The sequence below is a fragment of the Postia placenta genome, assembly GCF_002117355.1.
Source record: "Postia placenta MAD-698-R-SB12 unplaced genomic scaffold POSPLAscaffold_10, whole genome shotgun sequence".
In the NCBI taxonomy this organism is placed as follows: Eukaryota; Fungi; Basidiomycota; class Agaricomycetes; order Polyporales; family Adustoporiaceae; genus Rhodonia; species Rhodonia placenta.
Window position 1 is genome coordinate 1032299 of NW_020169841.1, and position 22846 is coordinate 1055144.

A 22846-nucleotide genomic window follows, 5' to 3' on the forward strand; every position below is an offset into this window, starting at 1 on the left:
GAAGGAGCCAGAAGAGCTACTATCAGGCAGAATTCACAATCCCCGATGCTACCGAGTGATGCACAGCAACTGGAAGGGCCGGAGGCGATACGATAAAGCAGAGCGGTTGCTAGTAATACGAATAAAGCGTGAGAAAAGGGGTTGTAGAGGCGATGGCTATATGAGGCAGGAGCAATAAGCGGAGAACGAAAACGGCGGTATCGAGCCTAACCTCTGACCATCATCACGAACAGTGAACACGGCGACGCACTGGCAAGGTGATAACTGACGAGGGCAGTCAGCGACGCAACTTTCTTGCATCCTTCCGCATCTCGTTCGCAGAAGAATAAGCTCATTAGTGTTGCTGTATCCGCTGAGAGCGCGTGCAAAAAGAGTCGTTACAGATGGAATACACGAATGGGGCATGGCTGCAGCAGACAGTTCCTGATTTGCCAGTCGTCCCCGATGGGCAGCACCATGCGAACGACGATTGGAAGGACCCATCCTCCAGCGTCCAAGGGGTGTCGGGGACGGTGTCCGTCGCTGGGCAGGGCATGGATTTGAGCGACTTCGGCCTAGGAGATCTCTCGGGTGAGCACGCTCGTGAATAAGCGCCCTTGGCATGCGGTCGTACTCATTGTCGTCTGTCTGCTGCAGTCCCGTCCTCGTCCTCCAGCTCTGTCTCTACGCCATCTACGTCGTATTTCGGCTTTCCCCAGCAGCATTTCTTCCTCCCAAGTGCTCCCGGGTCCTATAATACCGTAGCATACGGTACGACACAGTGGTCGAATCCAACCCCTCAGCTGCCGTTATCGAGCTACTCTTCCCTCAATGGCGCAACCAGTGCGACCAGTGCATCCTCGTTGTCGCAACAACAACAGCAACAACAGCAGGCGATGTCCTCGGCGGCTCAGTCTCCGATGATGATCGAGTACGTGTCCTTTCACCAGCGCTGAGCGTTTCGCCATCTCACTATTGAGTAGCCCGGCCTTAACATTGAACGGTTCAGCGTCACCTCCCTTGCAACAGTATCAGCATTCGCCTCCTTTCCTTTCCTCGCAACCTCAACAACGCACTCAGTATCAGTACCAGCATCAACCTCATCAGCCTACATTATCTATTAATCCTGCCTATGTTCACTCGCAATATCAACAGCAAGCCTCTATCCCACGTCCTCCGTCTCAGCAGCATCAGCATCAACACAACCAGCACCAGAATCACGCTCCAACTACACTGTCTCCTTATGTCTTACACTCACCTCCTAATCCCTTGACCGCTTCGCTTCCACCATCTGCATTTTACAGCACAATGCCACCCCCGAAGCCGATAGGGCCGACCCCCGAGCAGCGAAAGGCGACATTCATGTCCACCATCAAGCCTCTTTTGACGCCGAATTCATTCACCGGCGCCGGCGCTGTAGCTCAGCTGGTGGGTCATATCGAGGATTACGGTGCTCTAGACGTAGATGCATCGACTCGGCTCGAGATTCTGACGAAGATGAGGGACAACGCTGGTAACCACTACTTCCGTGCGTGGGTAGAAAATGAGGGGGCGATGGACGTGACGAGGGAATGGCTAAAGTCGGGATACACGGCAAAGGCTGATAGCCAGCTGGTGGAGACCATCATGCCCTTACTGCATGTGAGTACGTGTCTTACAGTGGCTACATGCTAGCTAACGAGGAAGGTTCAGATCATCGATCGACTACCCCTCACTCTCGAAAGCCTGAAGGCCTCCAAGCTTGGCAAGATCATTGTACGACTCGTCAAGGAACCTCCAGCTCCTGGTGAGTCAAGTCTCCCTATACCTCATTCTCTTGCCAGCCGGTGTCTCCCACCGGTATGCCCTTTGCTGGTATCTTGAGGGTGTGCCCTTCATGCATCCTCCATGAACTAAGAAACGTGTTGTGAAGCGGTGCCATTCCATTAGTTACAAGAGAACCTACAGTACATCCATATACTACCCTCATCCCCCGTAAATGAGAAGCAATCAGTAGCTAACGTGCATATTGCGTTTCCTGTCGCTTGCTATAATAGCGATCAAGGATATGGCTTCCAACCTCGAGCGTAAATGGCGGCAACTGCTCGTTGCGAGTCAGGAAGAATCAAAACGAATGGATGTCGATGATGGTGTGTCATGCCGTATGGTGCACGGTCCATTGGTCTGATGACTCTACAGATCCCAAGGGTAAAAAGCGGAAGGCGGATCCGTCGATCTCTAAAGCAGCACCTCCGTCTAAGAGGCCTGCTGTGTCTGCCCCGGGGACATCAATAAAGACGGTTGCAGTGAAGAAGGATGTCAAGACGGTTGTACGGGAGGTAAAGGATGCGAAGTCCGATTCCTCATTCTTTTCAGCGCCGAAGCCGAAGCCAAAACTACCGAGCTTCAAAAAGGCATCTCCTGCTAGTACAGCAGTCAAGAAGGAACCGGATCATAATGTCGCGCAGCCATCATCCATCAATCCATTCGAGGAAGCACTCAAGTCAATGGCTAAGACGCGCAGAGACTCCCCTGCGACGTCAACGCCTCCGCCACCGGTACCGAGCTCATCAGCACCCTCGGCCGCGCCCAGTCTCACGGTATCCGGGAAGCCGAAGAAAATGGTCACGTGGGCGCCCGAGGGCAAGCTTGAGTTGATCAAGCTCATTGAGCGGGCGGTGTACGACGATGATCCTGCAGATGTCAGCGCAATCTCCCTCGTACTCTCATATGTACAGTACATTAATTGCAGACATCGATGTCTGGCACACAGGGCACGTTCTCGAACCATAATGTCCGCGATCTCGATCGAGACGAAGGTGCCGCGCTACACGCCCACCTGTTCGAGGAACAAATGGAGTGGACAGAACCTATTCGTAAGCCATCCACAACGATGCAGGTGGTGCTGTATTAATGAGGTCCTTCGCAGCGCTTGAGACGCCACTAAATCTTGACTTTCCGCGGGGGGAGAACAGTCAAGAGAAGGCCGTGCAGGAGGCGCGAGAACAAAGTGCCCTTGTTGCTCTATACACACTTCCGAACCAAATACCGGAGAGCCCAGCGGAGCCTTCTACGCAGATTCCAGACGAGCAGGTCGACGAGGGTGTCAGAATCATGCTGACGGGAGCCGAAGTCGATGTTGTCTTCTGGAGTGGCGGCGCGCCGGCTGTGGTTGAGCCTCCTAAACACTCCGTCGCGGAGTTGGTGAACCAGCTTGCCGCCGGCACGACAGCAGATACATCGGCGGTCGGTGCATTGTCGCAGGGCTCTCAGCCGCAAATGGATCTCAAAGCTTTCGGTCTCGATGCGAATGCCATGCAAGGAGTGACGAGCGATTTGAATCCTGAACAATTGCAGCAGCTTGTGCAGGCGCTAAGCCAAGGCGCGATTTTCCAGTCGCAGGCCCCCGGACAGCCGGCCCAAGGCGGTGATTGGAATTCCGAACAATACTCTGATTACGACCGAGGAAACTATTACGAAGACGGTGCGCGTGACCGCCGCTGGTCCGAAGATGGCTGGAGTGAGCGAGGAGGCAGTCGTGGTCGTTATCGCGGTGGCCGCGGCGGTAGAGGCCGAGGCGAAGGTTTCAGAAGTAATAAACGAAAACCATGCAGTTTCTTTGCAGCAGGAAGGCGAGCACCGAACCTACAGCGAACTTCCAAAACAGGAAACTAATAACAATGTTCCTTCCCGATTGTAGATGCCGTTACGGGGACCAATGCGACTTCAGCCACGAACCTATTCATTGACTTCCATGTACTATGTACCCTATTCATCTGTATGGCGTTCATGCATTGACATTATATTGGGGTTTATGCAAATTACAAGCGGAGCAGGCAGAGTTCGGAGTGCGATGATGGTGATACGGAGGCAGATCCGAATGGGCCGACATCCCGGTCCCCGTACAGCGCGTTCAATGGTCTTGGCCATCACAGGCGACATCACGCGAAATCTCGAGGATGATAAATGATTAGTATACAATACAACTGCTGTCTCAACGATAAATATTGTAGCACAATGGTAGAACAACGCTGAAGCTGTGAGCAGATGGCAGCATACGGCTGACAACGATACTACTACAATACGTGGGATATCTATGCGGCAAGTAAGGTACCAATGGATCTTGATGCAGACCGAGCACAAAAAGAAGAGAACACAGTCGCTACATCAATACCTAACCACCCTGAGTCCGCCCCCTTTTTCTTGTCGTCCGTTTGGCGGGTGGCGCCTGGTCAGCATTCGCCACGATCGGCGAGCCGTCCTCAGTCCGAGTAGCCTTCCGCTTGAGCGTGGCGTTCGGCATCGAGGGGGTTGTAGTGGGCCCTCCCGGTGTCGCCGCTGCCGCCGGTGTAGACGCGGATGCCGACGGTGTTGAGCTGGACGGTTGAGATGATACTTGCATCGCCGGCTTGTTCTGCTTGGAATCGACAGCCGCTGGAGCGATGTGCGGAGTCGAAGGGGCAGTGGCTTGGTTCATCGTAGAGGACAATGACGTCGAGGATGAGCCTGCCCCGTCAAACATACTACCAGGCCCCGGACCAGCTGTACTGCAGCCACCACCTGGACCTGGCGGTGGCCCGGGTTTCGACATGGTCATTGGTTTTACGTCTCGTGGCTGCGAGTCCCGAATCTGTCTTGCTAGGTGGGACAAGGCATCTGCGATGAAATAAGTCAGATCGGCGCACGCGAATCTCATCAAGTAAACGCACCTCGAGGCCCTAGCTGGTGTTCGGTCGAATAGTGGATCAGATCCGACATTTGAGACACGCTCTCCGCCAGCTACAATGGTACGTCAGACAGTGAACGAAACATGCTCAGAGCGTTGTGACGCACTTCTAGGCATCGCATGGTCGCCTGCGGGATCCCGAACGCATTGACAGGTTCATGTGGCATCGCGACCGAGACGCGCCTCACGTCGTCCAACCTCTTCTCCTCCTCCTCTCGTTTGGTCCCCATGGGCCCCATCGCCAGAGCGTGGTGAGATGGTGATCCATCGATGGACAGATTGCCCACCCTGTCGACGTTGACCATCTTTTCATGCGATGTAGCATCGAATGTCAGATGCTCGATGCGCAACACATAGCTCATCGGTGTTGGAGGCTGACCAGGAGACATTAGGGGTACAGCTGCAACGTGGGCAGACAGGGGACCATTCAGCGCGACCGTGTAGCCATTGCTATATCTGAATATCCACGAAGCTGTGGGACATTCGATGATACCATGACCTGGCGCAATCGTTTTCTCGCGTGCGTTGTCCAATACTATCGACATAGACTTGACACCCGACTGCGCCGTCACGAGAAAGAAACGCGGGAGGATCGGTGTTCCGATCTCTGGCACAGGTAGTCATAATGAGGTCAATGAGGAGCCGAACCGTCAATGTGTGCTCACTTACCGAACGGCTTGGCCTCCTGCTTTTGGCCATCTTTCCATAGTGTGATTTTCATCATGGCCCGGTGCGTGAAATAGTCCTTGATAACGTCCTGCCAGTGCCTGTAGTCCTTTGTCTGTATCGTCGGGTTAGGTTCCGAAACGTTTAGTGCGTGATAGATGACACCCACAGCCTCTGTTTCGAGCGCAAGCTGCCCGCTGAACTGCAGTAGTCGCAAGGTTCCCTGGCCGAGACCAACCACGAACTGCATTTGAGGGGGCCTGCATACGCATATCTTAGCAAGAACGCGCATCAAATTAGCAGAAAACACTGACATCATTTGTCGATTCGGAGCCGCTTGCGGCTGCTGTTGGAGGGTATGTTGTTGCAGCTGGTGCTGTTGCGGAGGATGCTGCTGCTGGCCATCTGGCTGATGCCCTGCGGCTGTCGGTCCCTGTCCGTTCGTCATCGATGGCGTCAGAGGTGCAGGCCCAGGAGGTTGGCGCGGAGCTATGTGCTGCTGAGCATTCTGTGACGGCTGCGGCTGTGGTGGTTGAGGCTGTTGTTGCGGTGGGCCGGGCTGATTTGGCGGCACCATGGATATCCGTTGCGTCATGCCGGGGAGCGGCTGCTGGCCGACGCGTGGCGTACGTGATGAGCCGGCTTGCTGGGGCGACTGCCTCTGTGGAGGCCCCTGCTGCGACTGAGGCCGCTGTACCTGGCCCATGTGCGAGTTCATCTGGTCAGGCACGCGAGGAGACTGTCGCGGTGGCATACCCTGTTGATGCGACTGAGGCGGGAGCGAAAATGGGGGATGGGACACGTTGGCGTTGTGAGAGGGTGGGCGGGCGGGAGCACTTTGCTGGTTTGAATGCATGTTGAACGGCGCAGGGAGATTCTCGTTATTCGGACCGAATTCAAAGACCTGCGACACTTGCGCGGGCGTGGACATAAGACCAGGCCGCGAGCTTGGCCTAGGACCGTTCATCTGTGCGCCACCAACGTTCTGTGCGAGGTCGCCCGCCTGCATCGGCGGCGTCGGGGAATGCTGGAATGAAAATTGAGCGTTCTGTTGTGGTAGCCGAGGGACCTGCGGTACGTTTGGCTGCATCTGCCCATTCTGGAAGCTCACGAACATGTCGGTCTGCGGTGGAGACATATTCGACGGCGGCATGTTTGCGCCCATATTTGCGGCTGTGTGCGGCTGTGTATGCCCGCCGATGTGCGGCGACGAACCAAGCTGCTGCTGCGGGTTATGGTGCTGCATCGACATCGCGCTAGGGAATCCCGGGTTCTGGTGCATCTGCGGTTGCATCCCACCTCCTGAATGCTGCTGAGTGAGCGATCCGGGCTGGTTCATACCACTCATAAGCGGCGCCTGTGTGGATGGCGTCCGACTGCTGTGAGGTGGCAAACCCCCGTTCATAGTCATTGGGAGATGCTGCTGCCTGTTTATCTGCATACCCATGTCGGGGGACATGTGAGTCTGCATGCCAGGATGCTGGGGCGGCTGCTGGATGCGCTGCATACCGTTCAGCGAATGCTGAGGCTGGTGGACTTGCCGCATATGCCCGGGCATGTTCTGCGCCGGATTCATCCCTATCCCGCCCATCCCACCCATACTCTGCGGCATTCCGCCGATGTGTCCCGCAGATTGATTGAGACCTTGAGGCTGCGAGGCAACGCGCCGTATTTGTTGTTGCGGAATCATACCGTTAGGAAAACCATTCATGCCCTGCACTGAATTATGGCCGTTCACGAGAGGCGGAGCGGGCCCGCGCGGAGGGTTGAGACCTTGAGGAGATGCGCCAGGAGGCACATATTGACCGCGGAGGCCGTTGTTGGCTTGCATGACGTTGAGTTGAGCGCTATATGTATTCTGAGGGGCGCCAAGGAGGGCCATGGGAGCATTTGGATTTGGCCCATTTTGGAGGAGGGCGGGCTGGCCAGGCTGTGCTTGAGGTTGCTGAGGGCCAGGATGTAACTGCTGCTGCTGCTGCTGCTGCGGGAGGAAGTGGTTGTTGAGGACGGCGGCGGGCTGTAGATGGGACATGCCTGGGCGCAGCAGACCTGGGCCGTTCATAAGTGAGAGCGACGACGGGGCTGGGCGAACGTGCAAGGGTGTGTGCGTGGATTTTGACGTGCGCTCGCATGCAGCGTAGGCGTGGACGGTGGATGTGCGATGGAACGGGAGGCGAGATGCGATACGTGAGAACGCGCGCTGGGGAAGCGGGGAGGAGATAGAGGGGGTGAGGAAGACGAGGACGTTGTACGCGAACGACGCGAACGGGGACGGCGAGGGCGGCGACGACGGCGGGGAGAGGGCGGGAGGTAGGCGCGGCGGGGAGGAGAGGAGGCTGCAGAGCAGAACGGGGCCGGAAGTGGACGAGCGGCAAAGGGCTCGCGGACGCACTCACACGCTGCTTCTATACACCCCACGAGTCGACGCCCTGATTCCGATCCCCTCCTACACGTAAATCTTATCAACGACCCTCTCGTCGTCGTCGTTGCTGGCGTTGCCGACGATGATGGCTGCAGCGACAGTAAGGATCGCGGTGGAACGTCGTCGCGGCGCACGCGAGATACACTACTCAGATTACGCCGTCCAAGTCTCGGCTGCCTTGCGAGCGCCGCTCATCGGGGTCCTGTGACGGCCGTGACGGGCACTTCCATGATCGCATAATTTAGCACGATCCTCTCGGTACATTGAATGAACGAGATCAAGAAAGGAATCAACGACAACTGCCAAGGGCTCCTCGCTATGTAAAGGACCAGTAAAGCCCTGCGGAACCGAGTTCGTGAAGGGCATATCGCCAAAGGAAGGCACACATAGTGTGCCGTCGTTGATGCGCCGGGCTTATTGTAATTACACCCTCCGCCCTGCGAGCCTGCGTTCTCATTTGACCTGTTGTCCTGCGTTCAGCTGAGGACATGGACATGGTACCTTTCAGGAAGCTGAGCTTCCATAACGGGGCGACGAGGACAATATGTACGTGACGTTACGTGCATCGCCCGCGTGACGCTGAAGGGACCCCAGAAATACTGTCCAAATTGACCGGATCGAAATGCTTCCGCGTTGCTTGCCTCCGCTTCACAGCCCCGCGAACCATCAACGTCGTCGACCGGCATGTATACCATTTTTCCTTTCGTCACAAACGCGTCGGGCGGCCAACAACAACAGAGGCGCGCCTGCACGCCCAACGACTTCGGACGCTGGCGCGCACCAGGCATGCATTGCGCACCGCAGGCCCGGCGTTCCGCCCGTGCTGACTCTTCCCTCACGTAAGGTGACTACAGCCTAACTTTGTCCACTCACGCAGCATCGGGATCGCCCTCGCCATCGGACTCCCTTCTGAAACCATTGCAATTTCGTCCTTTCTTCCTCGACGCGGGGCTTATCACCGCAATATTGTGATTCTGCCGTATATGACGCCGGCGGCGCGCCCTTAGCTTGAGGTAATACATAATCAACACCAATGTCATACAGTACTTCAGTCCGGACAACCTTGAGAGTGCGAAGAACCTAGATTAAGATCCGAGACGATGGTCAAGGTCCGCTCCCTCAGAGATACGGATAACCGCCGAACGCACCTAACTTGGCCGATTCCATTAAGTGATAACCTTGCCAGCTTTCCCCTCCTCTTTGTCCTGTATTGACGAAGAGCCCCCATCAGGATTTAGACTATAACGTGCTCCCAGCATTTGCCATATTGTCGTGCGCGAGTTCCCATGGTGGCCTTCTTAGATCAGCGAAGCCGCAGCGTCTCCCGACTTGCCGGTCGGGGACCTGCAGTTAGTGCATGCCAACACCATTCGTATTGAACGTGGCCAGTGCGTGTTAAGCTTCAGACTTCGTCCACTCGGCTGGCCAGGGGCAGTCAGCCGACCACGATACGGGGGTAGCGAAGGTCAGATGGCCAGCGATCAGGCTCGAACGCTCTGGCTCTGGCTCCTTCCGTAGATGCCGGGGGTTGCCCGATCCTTTTCATTGAGCAGGTGCCAGACTAGATATCGCGGGTGCTCCGTCCGGGATTCACGTCGTGGTGTCAGCCACTAGTGATCGCGATGAACATGTTCTGGTCTAGTCACGGTCGGATGTGACGACGACGTTGTAGGCGCGCTGCCTGGAGCCACCGCCAGGCGTTCTCCAGTTTCCCACTTACGGACATAACATGGATATCCAGGTCTAGATTGTGGCCGCAGACACGCGTCATCGATCATACGAGCGTTTGTTGATTTCCAGTTATCTAAGGCTATGGAATCCGGGCTTCGTGTATGTGGCTCGGGGCAGTGAGGTCTCCAGCCATAAAGGGAGTCTGCACTGGTTGTAGCCTTATTTTCCCGTCTGCCCCGCGCCCTTCGAGGTGCAGGGAATCGCATTTCAGACAGTTTTACTGTCTTTCTGTCAGCCTCCCAGACCAACCATTCACTTGCCCACAACAAGTCACCTCTTCACGAACACAGTACATGAGTCATCTTCGACATGACCAACGACCATTACTCTTCCCAACAAGATGCTGCAAAAAATGAGTGCGTGTATCCTTGCTCAGCGATCTTACACCGAAGCTGACTGGAGTCAGATATCTATTGGAACCCCATGTTGCAGAAGAGTGCCGACGGGTCATGGCCTCTTTCAATCGGAGGCTGAAAGATGCAAATGTCAGTCTCAATCTTACGCCGCCTGACGCGTGAAAGTCCTCATGTGTCGCAGAAACCTATCGCTTACTGGGATGATGTCGCGCGAGAACACTTTGCGCCCAACGCTCAGATGAAGCTGACATTATGGAAGTGCGATGGGTCGCCCCGGCAGACACCAGAGGCTAAGCCATACGGTTAGTGTGCGCCTGCTCCGCCCAGAGTCTGCCAGAACCTCAGCAAGCATTGATGCAGTCATAAAATTCCCCCACCTTTCGAGGTTTTTTGCGACGTTCGCTGAAGAAGATGCACGTTCCATGGAGTTCTGCACCAATGACACAACTCTGCATCCTCGACAACTCGATGAAACCGGCTCGCCTCTGATCGCATATAGTAAGGCTATGTGGATATTCACGTACGGCGGAGGCGAGCGGGTTTTCGCAGAGGGGCCTCTCAGCATTTTCTTTAAGCCGTACGGAGATGGGCATTTCATCATCCGCAACATAGCGTTCGACGCAATAGAGCACAGCTCGACTCGCACCGGCCGCGGAGCACAGGTGGAGAGTCGGGTCAACTTCTTCGGCATGCCGCCGTCCACGCTACGATGCTTGGACGTACGTAGCGTGCGCACGCTGGGGTCCCTGATCTACGCTTACCTTAGTTTCTTAGATGATGACGGTTTGCTCACGTATGGAAGATATAATGAGTTTCTGCGACAGGAACTTCGTAGATCCTTACGGCACGTCCTTTCTGTCCAGTCGTAGACTATCGACTGACAGAATTGTTATGACACAGAGGGAATGCGCCAAATGAATCAAACGCGCAACGTGCCGACTGCAGGCATGAATAATACCGCAGCTGGCGGAATCTAGTTTCCCCACTATGAGCTCACTAGCAGTGCCATGGTTGGCCAAAACCGCTACCCGTGACTGATATTGGCTCATAATTGCCTGCACATGACTCGGATACTTAAATGCGTAAGCATAATACAACAGCAGTCAGGCCGTGTGTGGTACCCATTGCATTCCAGGGGAAGGTGCACTTATGGGAAACGGCGCCAGCGTTGAGTGGCTTCGTGTAAAGCATGTATTGAGGCGTCGATGAGGCAAGGTAGCCTGCTAGTGTGTGCCTCTTGCGGATCCTCCTCCATGAGGTGCTGCACTAGGGTACACAGTACTCTTGCAGTCCTCAGCAGCATAAATTAAGATGATTTGCACACAATGATCCAATGAGACACCCAGAGCCAGGATTGGAATCTTAACACGCGTTTCACTGTGATGTCACATTCCCGCATCGTGAACCCCTTGGGGCCACGATACGCCTTCGTCGTCTCCTTCAATATACTGTCGAATACAGTCGCGTCAATAAATACATATCAACCGATGTTGGTTTGTGGATGCATTGGTGCAGCAATTGCATGTCACTATTGGCCCGATTATCGCTAGAAACATGACATATTTCAATTGCATTGACGAGATGAACATCTGGCGTATGCCTGGCCAGAACTTTCGGAAGGGCTTTATAAGTAGTATCCCTTCGACTTTACTTTCGGCGGCATTGACGGTATGTGATCTTTACAAAAAGTTGGTAATTATTCCTGCCGGCCTGCACACATTTATTAACATGTAGCGGTATTGTACCGAGAACAGAACATGCATTGTTTCGGGACGTGTGGACATGGTAGCATCTCGCTATCGGAGGTGATCACAGGTCACTTCGAAGATCCATGCCTGTTCCGATTCTCTGATGATGAAACTTGGCTGTTATGCACTACTGGCAGTCATGGGTAAGCTCTAGGCTTGTCTCGTACCCAGACCCACCGTATTCGCGGTGGCGGGGTGCGGATACGATGGGTCCGGGTACGAGACAAGCTCTAGGCCAACAATTGCTAGCAGAATATCTAAGCTCGCTATGCCGATCTTGTATATGTGTGTCTTAAGTCGATGTGCTTCTTTCCGGATTGGAACGTACATGACAATGAGAGTACGGATGTATCGTGTGCGCAAGGGATGGTCAGACATGGGTATCCGGAGCCGGCGTAGGTTGATGGAATTGTCTACTCTGCTCTCAGGAGACTAAAGGGATGCAGTCACTGGGGTTTTGGCGCCGGTTCCTCAACTCGAGCGTTGAATAGCCTCGTGTTTGTCTCGATGCCGCGAACAACTTGGCGCCCCAGCGCTATAGCACTCGGATGTCACTTGAACTCCTCTATGCACAGATCTTCTTGCAGCATGCTTATGGTAGCATCTACTGCGAGTTCAATATCGTAATCGAGGATTCTGCTATCATGAGGTGGGCTGTTCCGTTGCTCTTGCAAGCTGCACTGTGCACATGGTGACGCACCGTGACTCGTGAGGCTGGTGAGCCATTTTCATCGTATGAGAAGGTCCACGCAATCTGAACACGGATCTTCGATTTAATAGACCGGATATCCCTTGAGAAGTGATCAGTCTTAGAGACTGGGTTTACGCGGTCAAGATTTCACAGTCGGTTTAGCGCCCGCTGTCGTGCATCGAATGATTGAACGATTCGTCGACGCTTTTGTTTCAGCCTCTCCAAGTATCACTTCGTTCCGATCTTTACAAAGGTCGTAGACAACTGAACCCCATTTGTGCAGACAGATATGTAAGCTCAAACTTCCAGTCTCTGCTCCACCGTCTGCTCAAACTTGTCGACCGCAGCCCGGATCGCCCGTTCCTTCTCAGATGCACAGAGCATTCTGTACTCTTCGGACGCTCTCCATCCCTTCCATGCCGTCTGTTCTACAACGTTCCACCACTCCTCTCCATGAGGGTGACCAGGCGCCCCGGCGTATCCCCACGGCTTTGCCGTGTATGGCTGAACATACGGGTTCAGCACCACTTCCAGCGTCGGATTGACTGGTCCTGTAAAATGGACAATGTATGGGTTTTTCAGTAGACCCATGTCTATATTCTGGCGGGCCTCTGTAGGGAGCTCGGCGTATGTCGCGATACCTTGAGCATTCCACTTCAGGGACACCTCCGCCCAATTTGCCTCAAAATACGCGTTCAGGAGATCTTGGTCGCGGAAACGGCTGGTCGTATACTCGCGAGCAGCGCCCTGTAAGGCTTGTAGGGTGCGTCTGACGGCGGCTAAATCCAAGAGAAGGACCCCGGCGTTGAAGTACGGCTTTCGGACGGTACCACTGTGGCCCTCTGGAAAGCCAACGTCGATCGCCGCACCTATCGGTTTCCCCCTTAGGTCTGTTGACCATAACCCCCATATGTCTGCGCGCACTAATACGTCGGCGTCCAAGTAGAGGACTCGTTCGACAGGTAGGACGTCGATCATGTCGATCTTGGCCCAAGTCGCCTTCTCCTTGCGCTCAGAAGCGTAGTCAAGTGGTATGAAGACCATGGTCGCATCCGCTCTCCTCGGCATGGAACGACGAAGCTTGTCTCGATCGTTGTCCCCAAGGCCGAGGTCAAGGACGTAGATGGTGAGACGACTCTTGGTGTGGGCGATGACGCTGTGGATGGCGACGGCTGCAGCCATTGCGTATGCGGGGTCGGTAGCGATGGCAATGTTCATCCCATAGCCGAAAGCCTCGCCAATGTTCTGGTGAGCCTTATCTTTCACAAGGAAGCCAATACGCATTGAAGAGGTCTTTCGCAGGATCATCTGATACTGCGTCGGGCTCGACAGCACCTCAAACTCCCCGGAATGCAAGGTCATGAAAGAGTCGATGCCTCGTTTGGGATGGTGGATGCTCTCCTCCGGCTCTGTGTCCCAGTGGTAGTCATCGAAGATAATGATTGCACCTTTCCTCGCGAGTCGCCAGCAGAGTTCGCCATCGAGGAAAGTGTCGTCCGCCTCATGCGATCCATCTACGTATATCCAGTCGTACCCGGCATCCGGAGAGGTAGTCTCTTCCTCCAACAGCCTCATTAGGCCGGGGATGCTGAATTCGTCGATGACGCGAAACGGTTTGCCAGTGATGGAAAGATTGTGGGTGATATTGGTATAGCGCTCGCGACCCGCCTCGGTGCTCATGAGATCGAAGTGATCGATACAGGTGATGTCGCCGCTGTTGGTGCACAGCTCCGTCAAGAGAAAAACAGCAGAGCGTCCCTCCCATGACCCGACCTCCAGCACGCGAGGACTCTTTGACTCGACAAGCGGAAAGAGCAAGCGCCAGCTGTCGACGTTGACGGAGAACCAATCCTGAGTCGGCGTAAATCTGTACTCGACGTTATCCTTCGTCGACATCATGTGGCTGATGAAAACAGGCTCTGAGATTGAGTCGAAGAGTAAGTGTACAAGTCCTGACAAGAACGCGTCAGAGGACACCTACTTCAGCTAAGGAGGAGAGGATTGTGGAAGACGGTGGGCGGAATCGAGGGCTAGAGTCAAGACTTCTCTTCCAGTGTGAGCCCTATCTCGCCCCGCGTTGTTTGTGTATCAGAAGCCGACCACTGCATGTCATGCTGACGAGATATCTTGGGTGCAGAACCTTGTCCTCTGCTTCTGGCCGTTCCCATATCCTCGCCGTATGGCTCAATATACTCTTACTGGGTAAGCCTTCATACAATTTGATCTGTGTGCGAAAGACCCGCAGTGCTTCCTTGATGACCCCACTGAACTTTCCAGAAAATCAGACTGACCGTTTGGAACAAAATGTTGGCTGCAATATAAGTAAGAATACCATAAACACGCCAGTCAACAGCACTCGGAATGGGTCGCGAGGTCAAGATAGATTAGTAGTCAAAGGTGTGCCCAAGTATCAACCGCGCTCGATGAGTTCTTTCGTGCACAGTAGCACGCGGCTCCGCAGCCGCTTGCTACTGTATGTGAGGCCTATATCGAGAAAATCAGTGTGACAAGCCGGTCTGATGGTCCTTGCGGGTCTAGCATGTACATCTGCGCCGCCTGAAGTGCAGTCATCCTCCGCTGAATAATTAAAATGAGGTGTCAAAGCACATTCGCTCTAAACACACCTACGCAAGAGGGTCATCGGCTCAGTTTTGTCAAAAGCCTCGTTGTTGACCCAGAACTGCAGTCGACGGTGGGCGTTACCGTCAGCTCACAAATTGACCGGACGCCGTACATGCGCTCAATGAACCTAATATCGCAGAGGCCTTCTCAAATCACATTCTCAGCGCTGTTCTAGTTCTGCCTCAATGAACTGGCGACGCAGCAGATTCCGAGCTCAAGGCTCCGTGAGATAGAACGGCAATTGTAAATTCTTATCGGCCAGCTAGCTCCCAGAAAGGACAGAAGCTTGAAGCTCACCTTATACAAGGGAGCGGCTTACTCTAGAGACATCTCAGGTCCAAACTCGTTCGGATCGCCCGCTTTCGCGCTGCTTTACACTTGCCTCTAGCAATGCCAACTGAAGAGGGCCTCATTTTGGTAACAGGAGGGAATGGCTTCATAGTGAGTTAGCCCTCTCAGGCAACTTGAGTCCACCAACTGATAGCGCGGACCGCCAAGGGGGGCCATCTAGCGAGACGTCTTGTAGCCCAAGGGCGCAGAGTTCGTGTTGCAGATGTTTGTCCGACACCCTACTTGGAGACATCCGGCGTCGAGCTCGTCGTCGGGAGCCTCCTGGATCCTGTTTTTTGCGCCCGCGCTATTCGAGGCGTTACCATCGTGGTTCATTTCGCTGCGACCATGGGCGGCATGGGAGTCATACACGCTGATAACAATTTTGTGATCTACCACGAGAACCACACGATGACCCTCAATCTACTCTCTGCATCGGTATCATCAGGCATTCAGCGATTCCTCTACGCTTCTTCTGCGTGCGTATACCCCGATGCCCTCCAAGGACAAGGGAATACGGACGTCTCACTCAGAGAGACTGACGTGTACGCTCAGCTTCCGCCGTGTCCTCAAGGCTTGTACGGCCTCGAGAAGCTGCACACTGAGCAGGTACTGCATCAGTACGCCGAGCGGATGGAGGTCAGGATTGCCCGATTTCACAATATCTATGGGCCTGGCGGCTCGTGGAAGGACGGGCGCGAGAAAGCACCCGCAGCATTGCTCCGCAAGATGGTCGCTGCAAAGCTCGCGGACGAGCCGAGCCCAGCAATCGAGATCTGGGGCGATGGTCAGCAGCGACGAAGCTTTTGCTTCATCGATGACGCCGTGGACGCCATCATCCGTCTTCTGCATTCCGACTGTCGTCAGCCCGTCAACATCGGGTCCGATCGCGCAGTCACCATCACCGAACTTGCGAACATCGCCGCCCGAGTCACCGGCTTGGACTCGAACAGTGCCCGTTACCGCTATCTTACAGACAAGCCGGTCGGGGTGGGTTCGCGGAACTCGAACAACGATTTCGTTCGGCGAGTGTTGCAATGGACCCCTGCCACATCCCTCGAAGATGGCATGCTTCAGACAGGCCGCTGGATCTTGGGGGAAACTAAAAAATTACTCTCAGGCGCGGACAGTGCGGAGCGTGCAGACACGCTTCGCCGACTGCAGACCAGCGGTCTCGTAGACTTGCGTTCACATGCGCTCATGTTCGCAATACTTCTTCCCATCACGTCTCGTGGCACTGCCGACCCCAGCGAATGTCTCAAGCACCTTGCAACCTTTGCGCGGTCCCTCGCTTCCACTACAGCATATGATGTCGGACATTCTGGAAGACGCTACGGTTTCCGAATCTATCTCGCCATCGACAGCGACGACGCCTTCCTGCTCGAGCAGAGCGGACCCAACAAACCTGAGCAGGTGCTACGGGCTGAAGGGATCCTCCAGATCGACACCATCGTTTGTAATCACCCACGGGGCCATGTCTGCTCTATCTGGCGCGACTGTGCCCGAAAAGCGTGGCTCGATGGATGCCAGTATTTTGTTCTGATGGGCGACGACGTCGTCCTACAAGACATGAACTGGATGTCGGCCATCCACAACGCCTTCACCGAACTTGCCGTTCAAGAGAGCGTCCCCGAAGGTTTCGGCTGCGTTGCCTTCACCGACACGTCTTTTCCCGGTATGCCGACGTTTCCGGTCGTCCATCACACGCATATGGAGATATTTGGTGGCGAGGTCATCCCAGGTTCATTTGTCAACCAGGACGGCGACCCATTCCTCTTCCAATTATATCGCCGGTGGAATTGTTCGCGGATGATACCTTTGCGAATCTCCAATATTCTGGGCGGTAGTAAGGCAGCTCGATACGTAAAGGTGTCGGCGCCCGACTGGACGTTCCGCCCGCTGGGAAACGCGACAGAGACGGTCGAAAATTGGCTTCGTCTGCGCCGGCCACATATCGCTCGAAGGCTCACGCTTGACGTGATCGTCCCTTGCTACAGGGTTGACTTGTCCTACCTGCGCAGATTCCTCGAGCTCCAGCCGTCTCCTACATGCACTGTCATGTATATCATCATCATCGATGACCCGCAGTCGCCCAACATCAAGGAGCTGCTGAGCGAATATTCTCACCGTCCTGACGTCCGCATCAGGATCAATAGGGTCAACTCCGGCGCTTCGGCATCGCGCAATAGAGGCCTTCGAGAGTCTTCTGCAGAGTGGGTGATTTTTCTCGACGACGATGTCACTCCGAACAAAGACGTCTTGATCGAAACTGAGAAAGCCATCCGCGCAAACCCGGACGCTGCTGGTTTCGTCGGGACTGCTTTGTTCCCTCCTGCTGATACAATCGCGACCGCCGCCATCCATCTCGCTGGCGTCACATATTTTTGGGACATAGCTAGAAAGCGTGCGGACGACGACGATCTGCCCTGGGGCGTTACTGCCAACCTCATTACGCGTCGCAATGTCGAGGATCATGTAGAATACGACCTCGTGTTTCCGAAAACCGGGGGCGGGGAAGACATCGACTATTGCCGCAGGAAGAGGAACTATTCGATGAGGCACGGGGGAAAAGGATTTTGCGCGGCGCCGCGCGTCGTTGTGACACACCCCTGGTGGAACAACGGCAAGAGGTCATACTGGCGATTCTACATGTGGAGCAAAGGCGACGGCGCGCTTATCGGCCTATATCCAGAGTTCACGTATAGGGAGGTCGCTCCCAACAGCGCAGAGTCAATACTAGCGTGCGTCCTCATCATCTTCGTGGGTTGCATTACCGCTGTGGGCAATAGGATGAGCTCGCCTGGAGGGCTGGCACTAATCTCGTTGGGAATACGGATGGTTTTTGCCTCTTTTACCGCCAACATCCTGCATGACCTCTATCGCCACCTGTGGAGGGACGCAAACAGACTGACAGACATAAATATGTCTGTCAGGGGCTTCTCACTCGTTCTGGCTGTCATTGAGAGCACTCTCATACGGGTCTTCAGCGAGTATGGTCGAACCGTAGGGATGCTCGAGAGGAAGGAGTATAGGTTGATTGGACGTAGCTTTGACTGGTTCACCGGTCGAGCAGGAAATGGGCCGCGGAACGAAGAGAACCGTAACCGTCTACAGAGGGTTTCTCTTTCGGTCGTTATCTTTGCTACATTGCTATCCGCGTAGTGCCTCGCCTATTTGTGAATCTTAGCTATGGTGGTGTGGTTGCTCCAGAAACAATAAATCTCCTGCAGTTTGGTTTGCTTGTGACCGACGAACTGTCCATATAAGGAATAAGTGGCCCGATCACGACGCGACGTGGCGCGGCACATAAATAAGGTTTGAGCGCGACGCGACTTATTCCTCGCCACTTTCTAAGCAACGGCGGACTGAACTGCCCCTATTCGTCGTGCACTTCCGTCTTTCTCATCATGCGCACAAGACGGCAAGCAGCTAGTGAGATGTCGACGTCGGCCTCAAATCCCTCGAGTGCCGCAACGTCCACATTCACTACTCCTGTTTCGAAAGAATCAAGCCCCCCGACTTCTGTCGCGGACGAGGAGGTCAAGCCTAGTATGGCAAAAGGCAAAGGAAGGGCCACAAGATCAACTGCAAACAACAAGAAACGGGCAAGACAGAGCGACGATGAGTCGGCTATGAAATCTAACAGTGGCGCAAATGTGGCCAAGAAGCGAAAGACGGCTTTGCCAGTTGTTGAGATCACAGTACAAAAAAACAAGGTGCATCAGCTCGACCTATAAATACAAGCTCAAAGCTAATCGGTATGGTGTTCCTGCTTCGCAGACGTCTTCAAGGGTCAGGAAGGCCCGCCAACCTATACCTGATGAGGCCAGTGATGATGAGCAAGTCCAAGACGAGAACGATCATGTTAACAGTGTGGAAGAGTCTGACGATAGTGGCTCTGAGTACCAAGCCTCAGAAGACGAAGTTGCGCCAAATGGTCACAATGCATACGAAGATGACGATGCATCTGAAGTCGAAGAACAGGCTATGCTTCAAGCAGCTATCCAGGATTCGCTGGACACGGCTCGATTTAATGAAAGTCGCAACGTTGGAATGTCGAGTGCAGGGGCTGGTTCTTCGAAGACGCGCCTACCTGTCGACAGTGATACGGCTCTCAGAGCTGCTGCTGCTGCTGTTGCTGAGCGTCGCTTAGCCAATGACCGAGAGCAATCGCACGACAACTCAGATGTTGACGACTCAGATGCATTGTCACTCTCTTCAGATGATGTACCAATGGCCGGGAAGGGTGCATCAAAGATGTTGCAGAACTTGATAAAAGATACCAGCAAGACGGACTCAACATCCTGGGCCCAAACCCAGAAACGTAGGAGAGAGCAACGCCGGCAAGCGAGATTGGAGAAAAGTCAGATTAGCCAAGAGGAGGCGCGGTTGCGTTACAAGCTGGGTCGCAAGCTGACATACGTATGCTCTAATTGGCTCTAGCTCGGCGCTACAAGTGACTAACAGATGCATAGGCCGAGAAATCTACCCTTGCGTTGCATAGAAATCATCCAGATCTGAAAGACGTTTGGGGCGATCTAGAGAAAGGTGTTGCTATTGTCGAGCCTCAGAAAGCAGATCCACCGCTCGGCCTCAAAGTGACGCTACTCCCATTCCAGCTGGAGAGTTTGTTTTGGATGCGGAAGCAGGAAGAGGGTACCTGGAAAGGCGGTATCCTGGCAGTACGTCATTGCATTCTCACGTCCTCAATGTTTAGATCCTGACCCATTCTAACAGGACGAGATGGGGTACGTAGCCTAGCGCAGAACGATCAGGCAGCTGCTTAAAATTGACGCCTCTCTGTTTAGCATGGGCAAGACGATTCAAATGATCGCCATGTTAGTATCTAACGCTGGCATCAAGCCTAATCTTGTGGTCGCGTAAGTGGCCATCCTTCTTCGCCCCTTCCGGTCCGGAAGTAATGTTCACCCTACAGACCTACCGTTGCGATTATGCAATGGAGGAACGAAATCCAAGCACACACAGATGGTCTGAAGGTCCTTGTGTGGCACGGCGCATCAAGAGAAACCGACATCAAACAGATGCGCAAGTTTGACGTGGTCAGCCATCTTGGAGGAGGGTTATATCAACGTATTGCATCCTGACTCTTGATGACTTCCAGGTGCTCACTACGTACGCCGTCCTCGAAAGCTGCTTCCGCAAGCAGGAAAACGGGTTCAAGCGGAAGGGCAAGATCATCAAGGAGAAGTCCCTTGTTCATACCATTCACTGGCAAAGAATCATTGTTGGTGCCGTCTCTTGTGGTCCGCACATGGTTTTGCTGATCACATCTTTCTCGAGTAGCTTGATGAAGCCCACAATATCAAGGAGCGATCGACGAACACAGCAAAGGCGACGTTCGAGCTCCAGGGAAATTATAGATGGTGCCTTTCCGGGACGCCGCTTCAAAATCGAGTAGGGGAGCTCTACAGCCTCGTTCGATTCCTGGGTGGCGATCCTTTCTCGTACTACTTCTGTGAGTACCTGGAAGCTGACTCGATCGAAAAGTCCTGAAAGTCTACCTCCAGGCAAGTCATGCAATTGCAAGTCGTTACACTGGAAGTTTAGCGACAAGCGAAGTTGTGATGGTACGAGATCTTGCCGTGACCACTGTGCTGAGCTCACCGCCATTGTCAGACTGTGGCCACAGCCCGATGAAGCACGTACGTATTCCATATCGCTGGTAGCTACTGAATGCTTATCTCAAATCTTTCAGACCTGCTTGTGGAACAACGAGATTTTGACTCCTATTCAGAAGAACGGCATGGTGGGTCCCGGCGAAACTGCCTTCAAGAAGTTGAAGATCCTGCTCGACAGAATGATGTTGCGCAGAACGAAGGTATGAGCTCAACGACATTGCCGTCCTCGTCCTCAGTTTAAGATGTCCGTACTTTTCAGATTCAAAAGGCCGACGATCTCGGACTGCCTCCTCGTACGGTCGTCGTAAGGAGGGACTACTTCAGCCCTGAAGAGAAGGAACTATACTTGTCGTTGTTCTCTGATGCGAAGAGACAGTTCACCACTTACGTCGACTCGGGAACCATTTTGAACAGTTAGTCACCTTACAATCATTTAATCGCATCCGGTCTTGACTGATATCCGTCCGGTAAGACTACTCCAACATCTTCAGTCTGTGAGTATCAATTATTACTCAATGAAACCTACCATCTTATAATGCTTTATCCACAGGTTGACTCGCATGCGACAAATGGCTTGTCATCCGGATCTCGTCTTGAAAAGCAAGACTAACGCGGGAGCCTTTTCCAAGGAAGAATTTGGAGAAACAACTGTTTGTCGTATTTGCAACGACATTGCAGAAGACGCTATTCAGGCTAGATGCAGGCATATCTTTGACCGCGAATGTATAAAGCAATACCTCAACACTGCTATAGAGGCGACAGTATGTTCTCGCTCACGGTCAGCATCTGCTTGAAAGTCACTAATTCCTACTTCTGCAGCCCGCGTGTCCCGTTTGCCATTTACCCCTCACGATTGATTTGGAGGCTCCTGCTCTCGAGTTAGAAGAGAATGCCAAGCCGCGTCAAGGTATACTTGGTCGGCTAGACCTGGACAAATGGCGGTCATCATCCAAGATCGAGGCGTTGATAGAGGAGTTGACCAACCTGCGGAAGCAGGACACGACCACGAAGAGCCTTGTTTTCAGTCAGTTTGTTAACTTCCTCGACCTAATCGCATACAGATTACAGAAGGCCGGCTTCACTGTGCGTGCGCTCCCAGCCGTCGCTGTGCAAGGATATTGATGAGTTTGCAGATCTGTCGTTTGGAGGGAACCATGAGCCCTCAGGCCCGTGATGCCACCATTCAGCACTTCAGTGCGTCGTGTCCACACATAACCGCTGAGTGTTTACTGACGGCTATGAAGTGAACAACGTGAACGTTACCGTCTTCCTCGTGAGTCTGAAGGCGGGAGGAGTTGCGCTCAACCTTACGGAAGCGTCGCGCGTGTTCTTGATGGATAGCTGGTGGAATCCTGCGGTACGTTTGTTGCAGTACGTAATATCCGAACCGGTTGCCTGATGCATCTCCTTGCTCTAGGTTGAGTACCGTAAGTAGCTTGCGCTGTGGAACACCTCTTCCCATAATTGACTGTTTTATAGAGGCTATGGACCGGATCCACAGACTGGGACAACATCGCCCCGTCCAAGTGGTCAAGCTTGTGATTGAGGATAGTATCGAAAGCCGTATCGTTCAGGTTGGTGTCCTGTGGTGATTGTATCTTAATCAACATTGTCTCACGTTTGTGAACTTGTAGTTGCAGGAGAAGAAAGCCGCTATGGTGGATGCCACACTGTCAACGGACGACTCGGTGAGTTTGATATCGTCTTTCTTCACAGTGACTGCTTCTGACGATCTTGATAGGCCATGGGCAGATTGACACCAGATGATGTGCGTCTTTAACACAAATATCTCTGAGATGCGACAGCCTGCTGACCGACTTTACAAATTTCAGCTCGGATTTTTGTTTAGGGTGGGTCTCAACGCTTTCACGTGTGTGCTTTCGCCTCACCAGCCTTGCAGCTGTAATTTTTCAACGACGCCCATCAAGCACTAGGTGTAGGCGCGATGCACTGTCAC

At 53.8% G+C, this 22846-nt stretch overlaps 6 protein-coding genes across 6 annotated transcripts; 4 read left to right on the forward strand and 2 right to left on the reverse strand.

The window, feature by feature from the left end:
* Positions 1-383: 383 nt before the first annotated feature.
* On the forward strand, positions 384-3658 carry POSPLADRAFT_1147799 (hypothetical protein; the record flags this gene model as incomplete). The annotated part of the gene is made up of 9 exons (XM_024486100.1): positions 384-570; positions 637-910; positions 1284-1620; positions 1654-1765; positions 2016-2108; positions 2158-2690; positions 2711-2834; positions 2888-3442; positions 3480-3658. 9 exons carry the CDS (start codon positions 384-386, stop codon positions 3656-3658), a joined length of 2394 nt encoding a protein of 797 aa, XP_024337272.1.
* A 474-nt stretch (positions 3659-4132) lies between these two features.
* On the reverse strand, positions 4133-7382 carry POSPLADRAFT_1035039 (hypothetical protein; the record flags this gene model as incomplete). Its single annotated transcript, XM_024477059.1, has 5 exons — positions 4133-4614; positions 4668-4737; positions 4792-5291; positions 5354-5610; positions 5665-7382. The coding sequence occupies 5 exons, from the start codon at positions 7380-7382 to the stop codon at positions 4133-4135; spliced, it is 3027 nt and encodes a 1008-aa protein (XP_024337273.1).
* Positions 7383-9812: 2430 nt separating this feature from the next.
* Positions 9813-10836, forward strand: POSPLADRAFT_1047915 (hypothetical protein; the record flags this gene model as incomplete). Its single annotated transcript, XM_024479385.1, has 5 exons — positions 9813-9859; positions 9880-9988; positions 10041-10161; positions 10220-10578; positions 10744-10836. 5 exons carry the CDS (start codon positions 9813-9815, stop codon positions 10834-10836), a joined length of 729 nt encoding a protein of 242 aa, XP_024337274.1.
* A 1759-nt stretch (positions 10837-12595) lies between these two features.
* POSPLADRAFT_1148557 (glycosyltransferase family 8 protein) lies at positions 12596-14194 on the reverse strand (the record flags this gene model as incomplete). The annotated part of the gene is made up of 1 exon (XM_024486198.1): positions 12596-14194. The coding sequence occupies one exon, from the start codon at positions 14192-14194 to the stop codon at positions 12596-12598; it is 1599 nt and encodes a 532-aa protein (XP_024337275.1).
* Positions 14195-15598: 1404 nt separating this feature from the next.
* On the forward strand, positions 15599-18412 carry POSPLADRAFT_1147949 (glycosyltransferase family 2 protein; the record flags this gene model as incomplete). Its single annotated transcript, XM_024486117.1, has 2 exons — positions 15599-16075; positions 16232-18412. 2 exons carry the CDS (start codon positions 15599-15601, stop codon positions 18410-18412), a joined length of 2658 nt encoding a protein of 885 aa, XP_024337276.1.
* Positions 18413-19507: 1095 nt separating this feature from the next.
* POSPLADRAFT_1147183 (hypothetical protein) lies at positions 19508-22823 on the forward strand (the record flags this gene model as incomplete). Its single annotated transcript, XM_024486034.1, has 20 exons — positions 19508-19672; positions 19726-19932; positions 19988-19998; positions 20059-20130; positions 20187-20310; positions 20373-20495; positions 20555-20726; positions 20779-20838; positions 20888-20913; positions 20967-21089; positions 21149-21302; positions 21362-21383; positions 21440-21650; positions 21709-21972; positions 22023-22083; positions 22134-22250; positions 22369-22463; positions 22524-22577; positions 22631-22657; positions 22722-22823. The coding sequence occupies 20 exons, from the start codon at positions 19508-19510 to the stop codon at positions 22821-22823; spliced, it is 2190 nt and encodes a 729-aa protein (XP_024337277.1).
* Positions 22824-22846: the final 23 nt, after the last annotated feature.